Raw genomic sequence first — 9,630 nt, 5'->3', positions numbered from 1 at the left:
TTATAGTGGTAATGCGGGACCTGGTCTGAACGGTGATCATCCACGGGTGGATCTGGCGCCCGTCAGCGGCTGAGACATCATTTACGATCCGCGGTGAGCCCGACGAGGCGGGACCGCCGACGGGATGGTGGAGCGGTCGGACCGAGCCCCGCTGCTGGACTGGGAGGAGGTTCCGTCCTCGGCTCCCGCCAAGGACCGGCTGTCGAGCCCCTCCACCGGCCGCGGCAGCCCGGGATGCTCCGCGCCGGTGTTCGGGTGGAGCAGCGGTCCGGGGGGTCCCACTCCCTGCAGGTCCGGCTCCGGCTCGGAAGGCTGCGGCACCCCACCCACGACCTCCAGGGATGAGGGGCTGCAGCCCGACGAGGAGGGGTACCTGTCGGACTCGGGACCCGGGGAGGGGTCGCTGGAGGACAGGATGGTGAAATGGGAGGAGAAGGACCAGATTGTGTCTGTTTTCGTGGTCGCGTTCAACACCAGATCAGGTGAGACACAAATGTGCATAATTTCATTACTAATGCATCATAAGAATTACATAGACAATGTAGTGAAATAATGATGTTTACACGTATAAAAGGGATCAAATAGATGGAGCCTGCCTCAGTCAGATGGGCTGTCTGATGATCGGCTGCATGTTTGTACCAAGTCTGCAGAGCCTCTCTCCTACAGGTGTGGCTCTGCCTGACCTGGCCATAAGTTAACGGACACCATTAAAGAGCCATGTCATCCTCTGGTGCCTCACTTCACATCAGACATGTCCCAATGACAGGGGGGAGTTCACCGATGCAGATCCACCAGCTCCTGGATTCTGCAGAGCTGCCCTATACATTTTTAATGAGGGGCACTTTGAGGACAGGATGAAACAGTAGACAATCAAGATACCTGCAATGTAAGAATCGTATAGGATGGTGGAGGAGAAGATGGCTGGATGGCACAGGGGATGTCCTGCAGGGTGGAGCCGGGTACTGTGTGCTGCAGCATGTCAGACTACAGGAGATCAGGATGAGGATCTGCTTTTAATGATGCTTTCTGTAAAATGTTTGTGTGTCTCTGAGAGTGTCATGAATATTCCATCATCACTGGCACTGTGTAGCCTGATCGTGGATTTGAATTCGAAGGCCTGGATTCTAAGCAAACACAGATGAGGCTGCAGGTAGATTGGCTGAATCAATTCCTGATCTGTAAACTCAATGCTGTTACCATGGAGCTTTCAGTCCGCTAACGAGCTAGTGCCACACCAAATGCCGCCCAAATGTTAATTGTAAAGGAAGGATGCGTGTCTGCTGCAGCATCGGTACATAGTTGGTAACAATAGATGCAAATGCATGTGTACGATATGATATATTGCAAGATATGGACTAATAACCTCCTTATTCCACACAGGAAGCACAAGTTCTGCTCTTTTAAATGAAAAAGACAAATTACAACTTATTTTTTAATTAGAAAGTAGATATGCGTTCCCACGAATCCTGAATAATCAGGACATTTTGAGAGGAGTTTTGATTAAACTGATTGGACTGGAAATTGATTATAATTACCAAATTAAATATTGTAATTATAATTAAAAACAAACTGTCCTGGAATTTTTTATTTTTTTTAATTATAGCCCCTTACATAAACTTCAGCTTGTATTTTATTTGAAATTCATTCCACTGTTGGAAAGAAGCTGTGCCGTATTAAAGGAAGGCCCTCTCATGTCACTCTCCTGGCTACTAGAGGTTCATGAAACAACCCATTACAATATTACCTCTTAAACAACCCTTCGATGGGGAATGTACTATATTTTTGAAACTGTTATAGAGGTAGAGCACTGTCATTTGCTCAAACTTTGAAAGTTGATATGTGTATAAGTATTTTCAAGTAAACAGAAAGAGGTGAGAAGACCTTATTGCACAGTGTAATGATGGATGATGCTATCACCTGTAATGGAACCTCTCGATCATGAACCCTGCATTATTAAAAAAAAGGAGGCAAAATGGGGATAAATGTATCAGTACTAAGATTTCTGTTAAATTCTATGATCATTTTTGAGCAATGTTTCCCTGAATTCCTGAATAGAAAGAGAGGCAACCTTGAGTAGATTTGACAGGATATGAGTAGAGAAAAGACTCATAGTTCAATCTTGAAGCTCCTTTGCACCTTTAATAATGCTTTAATAATAAGTCTCACAATATTGGTTTCAAGATCATTTCTTACAGACTTAAGTGAAGAATCCAGATGCATCACAAATCAGAGCAAATCGGCCTGTGCTTTATTTGACATCAACCCATTCTTTAACAGTGGCAGTTTAATGATGCTCTGTCTGCACAGTGAACACCTGCAGCACTGCACGATACTTTAAGCTCGACACCTCAAGTCAATCTCAGCTGTCGAATGGGCAGCAGAGCGTCTATGGTGTTCAGTGCTCATCAGTCTCAGTGGATGATTCAGACCTGCAGCCTTAATTAAGAAAAATACTAATATACTCCCATCTCTGCAGGAACTCCACAGACTGATATTTGTAGCTAATGATTAGATTGAAAAAACCGCACAGGCTGAGTCACCGTCTCCGTGTCCCTGCTCCTATCAGACCTTATTTGCTCAGCTGCCGCTCGGGCGTCACTCATCAACCGACACAATGGATTCTGAAGAAAGAATCCAGCTCCGTGAAGAACGAAATTGAATTATGATACCTTCACCGTCTGTTTGTGTAGCAGCTTGCATGTGTGTTTTATTATTATCTCTTATTCTGTGTGTGTGTGTGTGTGTGTGTGTGTGTGATAGGAAACATGCTGGAGTGGTGTCTGCCCAAAGACATGGACCTGGAGGGAGTGGAGTTCAAGGCCATCGCCAGCGGCTCCCACCGGGTCACCACAGACTTTATGTAAGTATGTGTGTGTATGCAAACAAGCAGGTGGAGGGGGCTAATTGTGAGTATTGGGATGCGGCCCCATGTTTCCCTTCTGGCAGAACAGAACGTCACATAGTGCTGCCTGCCTGGCCCAGCCATCTGGCAGGTTCGCTGCCTTTCTTGACTCATGCTTTCGTGCGTCTCTCTCTCCCCCTGCGTCCACAGATACTTCCGGAAGGGCCACTACTTCGGCCTGGCCTGCTTTGCCAACATGGCGGTGGAGAGCACGGTGGAGCGGGGGGCGAGGATGAAGTCGGTGGGGATCCTGTCTCCTTCCTACACGCTGCTCTACCGCTACATGAGCTTCCTGGAGCACCAGGTCAGGTAAGAAGATCAACAGAGTCGACTTTGCACTTTTTATTTATCACATCATATATCACATTTGATACAAATCAGATCAAGGTGATCTTTATAGGTTTGTGCCATATACGTTATATTCACTTGACCTGCACTAGTATACAATGCTTTTTTAATATATGTATGGTATTAAGGCCGAATTATAGTCGGTTTTTACGCACGCACGCACGCACGCACGCAGCTTCTACGGACTCGTTTTGGTTTATAGTTCCCTCACGGTTGCGAGTGTTGCAACGCAATTCACCGCCAGACCACTAGGCGGAGTAATGTTTTTTGTTGAAGTCGGCTCTTCTTCGTGTGTGGCACATGTTAATTTACATCGCCACGGCGGCTCCTCAGAGCCTTTTTCTGGCGGACAAATCCGCCGGTTAGTGACGGGTTATACTAGTGGACATGGTTTCGGATCTTTTCTGCCAAGTGCTCTTCTATTTGGTCCATATTCGTTCTTCTAAATCTTCCGTGGTTTCCGCAGTTTCCGGGATTGAAACCGGAAACTAGACTCCGGACGGGATGTATTAGCAGACCAATCACAAGCCTTGCGGGCTGCGTGAGGCTCGCGTCGCTTTGTCGTATAGTCAGAAAAATTGGCTGACGCACGCAAGCCGCAACACGCCCCCCGCAAGTACGCGAGGGGCGTGTTGCGTCTCTCGCGTGCGTGCGTAAAAAGCCTAGTATAAATCGGCCTTTAGTTTTATCCTTCCATCCATCCATCCATGACTGTTCATACATTTCAAATTCTATTTATCTATCTATCTATCTATCTATCTATCTATCTGTCTGTCTGTCTGTCTGTCTGTCTGTCTGTCTGTCTGTCTGTCTGTCCGTCCGTCCGTCCGTCCGTCAGTCAGATGGGCTGTCTGATGATCGGCTGCATGTTTGTACCAAGTCTGCAGAGCCTCTCTCCTACAGGTGTGGTTCTGCCTGACCTGGCCATAAGTTAACGGACACCAATAAAGAGCCATGTCATCCTCTGGTGCCTCACTTCACATCAGACATGTCCCAATGACAGGGGGGAGTTCACCGATGCAGATCCACCAGCTCCTGGATTCTGCAGAGCTGCCGTCCGTCCGTCTGTCTGTCTGTATTTGTAAAATCCTAGATTCATAGATATTTATTTGTGTTGAACATGTCAAAGGTTCAGTGTGTAAGATTTAGTTGAAATCTATTGAATTTTATATAAAATAATCCCAGTGATGTTTTCACAAGTGTGTTTTATCTAAATATACAAATTGTTGTACCCTAGAATGGGCCTTTAAACTAAACACCTTTGTTACCTTTTATGACAACTGGTTCTCTGTCATGTTCTGAAAGGGAGAGTGAAGTGAGGGGTGTTCACCTGCAACATTCAACTTCACCACTAGATGTCACTTAATTCTACACACTGAACCTTTAACTCAAAATATATGAATGAGACAACGAGAACAGAACTATAATTGTGTCTAAAAAATACGAATAAGAGTTTTTTTTGCTTTAAGCACGACTCCTGTGGCCAACAACAACTTGAAAACTTGAACGTCTAAACTGGTTGAGTTCTTTATTTGATTACACATGAACGCACCATTCTGTGTGAAAAACAAATGCGTAGATCTAATGGCTCTGCCCTCTGTGTATTTTACCTTGTACGCTGAACCTAGATTTAAAAAACTTCAATCTCTTTCTTAAACGAAGTTGAGATAATAGTGAAGATAATAGTTGTTGGGATGTTTTTCTCTTCCTGACAACATTGATCTCCTCCAGTCACAACTCACCTCCATTATCCTCTCCCCCCATTCATTCTCTTGCTGGTCTGTACACTTCAGTGCCATATCTGAAGTTTTGTCACACTTTCTCTTCAGTGGCCTTTTAAACACAGCCCTCTCTATGTCCAGTCCCCCCCCCTGTCTCGCCCTGATCCTCCTCTTTTCCCCCTTCACATAGTTCCCACTCTCTCTCACGGTCATTCTCCTCACTCATCATTCCCCGCGTGGTTCGCTCCAGATTCCCCATCTGCTGACTGCCATGCCAACGTCTGTTTCTTATATAATGGGCTCTCTGTTGCTCTCGGAGGTGATTAAGATGTTCAGGGATTTATGGAGACTTTCACCCTTTTATCTCTTCTTTGCTCTAACCCTCTTTTTTCTAAGCCTAAATATGTGTCTTCTCTTGGTATCTGCAGCTAATGGAGCTGGTTTTTACAAAGAAAGCCTCATTATGCCTGTCAGTGAACATGGAGGTGGCAGAGTTCATGACCTATACCGCAGCCAGCCACCAGGGGCCAATCAAAACACTTTGGCTTCACTTTTGAGTGATGTCGTAATCTTTTGTATTTCTGTTTTCAACTCAGTTCCTTTTGGAAGAGAGAACGTTGTAATCCATGTATTTGATGAGTTTGAATTTTATTATACAGGATGCTCTGTCCGGATGTTTTACAAAAATGACCCCTGTAGGAAATTAAACATTGAATAACTAAAGATGAAGCAAACTAAACCTGTTTTCTAATCTTTTCTATCTTTTCTTTTTTACCTCATGGCTGTTTATCCCTTTGTGGTATTACATTTATTTGAGTCGGGTGTGGATGTTGGATTTTAGTGTTTTCTTTGTTTAAATTTACATATTTAATATTAAAAGTGGCCTCAAATTGTCCCCTTATGCTTTTCAAAATTGTGTTAGAAAATTCTCATAATTTTATGACATTTTATAGACTAAACAACCAATTTGAACAATATCTCACAAGAGAATCACCGGTGGATATAATAGTTAGATAGTGTCCTACATGCAGAATTGATTATTTTGTATCATTATGCATCCATAGTCTGGGTGTAGCAGTGTTTTGCAGCTCCAGTACTTTTCTCAGTCTGTCATCCAGGCCACTGCATAGGGATGGAAGCTGAATTCAGTCCGGTCTGTTGTAACTGAACGACGGTTTCCAGGCCACAGATTCATTTGTATGACAAAGGGCTGCAGATGATGATTTGTTTCACCAAAGACTGTCTGGATTAATTAGTAACTGTTAACCACATGTACACCACATTTGTATAAAACAAACATTATGAACAATATCTTTCATTTCAAGTGTAGTGCCTCTTCTGGCTGTTTCCACTGGAGCACAGTTACCGTGCAACTGCAACTTAGGGGATGTTTAATGTGTGTTTAGTGCACCATGCAGTGTATGTTATTACATTAGGATGTGTGTGTGTTTTTTCTCTTCTCATTCTCTTTCCACGTTATCTTGTCTCTCGCCTCAGGCTCCAACTCCAGACCCCGGGCCACTACTCCCCTCTAGAGGCCTTTTATGAGGACAAGAGAGCACTCCTGCCCCCTAGTGGAGATGCTGTTGTTACTGCATGTCCAGCCATTGCCTGGGGAGCTGCACTCAACCACAGTATGCACCCTGAGATGAAGGTAGGAGGAGATTTTCCTATCTTGATTCCATGCGGCTATTGTCTCTGACCTGAGTGTGTTCGTGGATTATACAACTAATTGACCTTGAGTGCCTCTTTTTGTGTAAACGTGTGGACCAGATCACCCACCCCGCAGGCTGCATGTCCCAGTTCATCCGCTTCTTTGGCGAGCAGATCATGGTCCTGTGGAAACTGGCTCTCCTCCGCAGACGCATCCTCATCTTCTCGCCTCCTCCCGTGGGAGTAGTCTGCTACAGGGGTGAGAAACACGGATCTGTGTTTGAACAGAAGTTAAATAACATTTTTGAAACTAGAAGGGTGATTGGTGAGTGCACATATTTGTCGAGGGGGGATCCTGGATCTGCTCCAAAATGTATTGGGTTCTTTCTTGATCCATATCACATCTTTCCACACGTTCCCTGATCATCCGTCCAGTAGTTTATGTTTAATCCTGCAAACTAACAGCCCAGGTTTTTCACACATTTCCATTTTGTTTTCCTCTTTTTTTCTCTCCCACATTCGTGCATCATTTTTCTGACTTCGCTCCCCCCCCCCCCCCTCAGTGTATGGCTGCTGCTGCCTGGCGAACATCTCCATCCCTGGTGTCAGCACGGCTGTGCCCGAGTTCCGCCCCTTCTTCTACGTTAATGTGGCCGACATCAGCGCCCTGGAGAACGAGCTCTCCTATGTAGCATGTGAGTGGATGCGAGAAACATGCTCAATATTTCTGTTGATAAAGGACTTTTAATATCCATCAACTAGCATCTCCAGAGTCTGGAATCTGACAGATCCTGTGTGTGTGTCTGTTTATACGTGTAGGTACGACTGAGAAGATCTTTGAGGAGAAGAAGGATCTCTATGACGTGTATGTAGACAATCAGAATGTAAAAACCTACAGAGACGGCCTGAAGCCTCTGCTCCGCCTCAGCACCGCAGACCGGGAGAAATATCGCAAGCTCACGGAGCAGAGGTTTGTAAAACAACATTTACAGGAATTACTGGGGTTCTTTTCATTTGAACAATAACCAAATTCTAGAACAAGCAGCTTTAAATCCTTGCACAACAAAATGCTGATATACACAGATAAATACATGATCTCGACTTTTACAAAGAATGTATAACCAAGTAATTGTAGGTAGATCATCACCTATGCATCACAACTCTTAAGGGAGCTAAAATAAAGTGTGTATCTCTGTGTGTGTGTTTGTGTGTTCAGGCAGATGTTGCTGTACTCCCAGGAGGAGAATGGAGACTGTGTGTCCAGTGAAGAGGATCTCTTTATTCTGTAAGTACAACACGATTCATTAAACCAGCTGGTGAAGCAGCAACTACTGAAACAACTTGTTCTTTTTATGGAACTAAAAATTGAATCTGAGAAGTAATGAGTCAGACCGACTCCACACACCACTCTCATCCTTTGACAGTGTTCTCGGTTATTACTTCTGATCCCCTGTGCTTTTCTCAGGAAACTGAGTGGAGCGCATACCTCCGCAAACAATCTCCTTAAATTAAACTAAGCTGCACCAAATTACAAACACTCTTAGATATTAGTCTCCTGAATGTGCCAGAAGAGAAAAAAAATTCTCTTGAAATAACTAGTTTCCTATTCAAAAAAAGTTTCTGTGTAACGCAGCTAACACACCATCAACCCAACAAATAAATGGACATGGGCAAAATATTACCTCATATATATTATATACAGAAAAATTATATTAAAAAAATAACTTGACCCACCTGCTTTCTCATTCTTATCTTTCCCAGGTTCTTCCTGGAGCAGAACAACAGAATTTTCCAGACCCTGAGCGAGGTGGCAGGAAGCCCCGACCCCACCCTGACCCAGGAGAGCGTGAGGGCCATGGGTCTGGATCCTCACGGAGACAGGCTCTTCCTGCTCCACCTGCTGGAGATCTACGGCTATGACACCCTGCTGGTATCGGAACAGCTCTGCTGCAGCTGAGTCTGAGCGGACGGCTTAACTGTTTTTCTGCTTTTCATCACCGCTGGATTTAAAAGGGGAGTTGATCTGCCTCCGGACGACTCCACATGCTGCACTACTGGCGTCCTGGAGTCTTCAGGACCCTTTGAGCCTCCAGAAACGGTAGAACTGATTCTGTTCCTCGCCTCCTTGTTCTCCTTCTCATCACCCAGCTATGGAGATAAACTCACAGCGGAGATGGATTCCTTACTCCACAGCAGGAATAATTCTTTGAGGAACGAGTATTTCATTTGAAGGACAGAAGAGAAAATTTTAAGAAGACATTCTTGGACAAATTGTGTGCTGATGCTTAATGTTTGAAAGTGAAAGAGAGGCAGTCGTTATGTAAATAACATTTTTTTTTCTCCTTTGTGTTTAATGCTATTTTGCTATCCTGGTATCAAGTGCTGGATTTCGACATCCCATTTTAAGCCTCTATATCCGAATCAGGTCAAACCGCCTTCGTCTTCAAGATCCATGTCTGTAACCACTGCTGTTAAAAGTGGAAAACGACCAGTTGATGGCATTGGAGCCTCCAGTCTTTTCATGTAACGTCAAGACGAAAGAGTTTTTCTTTAACCTGTGATGAAACCAAATCAGATTTTCTAATGATGTCCAACAGGTAAAGGCAGGTAGAGATGGCTCTGTACACCCTGTCAGCCGGGATTTCAGAATTAGCTGTTACAGAGTCAGAACAATGTTTAGTGTTTTTCTCACAAGAAACCTAAATCCACTATAACCCACATTTTTTAAAGTAACTATCAAATGATAATGTGAAAACAGGAGGCAATGTGAAAGTAATCAGCTGTTGTAATTTATCAATAGAGCATTATCACCTCAATCAGCTTGTCTGAGCTTTATAGCAAGTTTCAATGGAATTTTCCGCTTGCCCTCCATCTTTAATGTCGTGTTCGGCCCTCGCTGCTCTCATGCTCCTGTTTTCATCTGCAGCAGTTTCCAGCCAAACCTTTAGAAAACCCAGACAGACAGAATAAACACTGAGGGCATAAAAATAGACTGAATAAAGAACC

At 44.3% G+C, this 9,630-nt stretch overlaps 1 protein-coding gene across 1 annotated transcript; it reads left to right on the top strand.

Moving 5' to 3' along the window:
• Positions 1–124: 124 nt before the first annotated feature.
• On the top strand, positions 125–8,581 carry LOC133012717 (DENN domain-containing protein 11-like). Its single transcript, XM_061080341.1, has 9 exons — positions 125–482; positions 2,761–2,860; positions 3,053–3,211; positions 6,469–6,625; positions 6,745–6,883; positions 7,188–7,319; positions 7,444–7,594; positions 7,841–7,909; positions 8,386–8,581. The coding sequence occupies exons 1-9, from the start codon at positions 125–127 to the stop codon at positions 8,579–8,581; spliced, it is 1,461 nt and encodes a 486-aa protein (XP_060936324.1).
• Positions 8,582–9,630: the final 1,049 nt, after the last annotated feature.

Source organism: Limanda limanda, chromosome 1, assembly GCF_963576545.1.
Source record: "Limanda limanda chromosome 1, fLimLim1.1, whole genome shotgun sequence".
NCBI classification, from domain to species: domain Eukaryota; kingdom Metazoa; phylum Chordata; class Actinopteri; order Pleuronectiformes; family Pleuronectidae; genus Limanda; species Limanda limanda.
The sequence above is the reverse complement of the archived record's forward strand: the minus strand, read 5'-3'. Positions and strand labels throughout refer to the sequence as shown.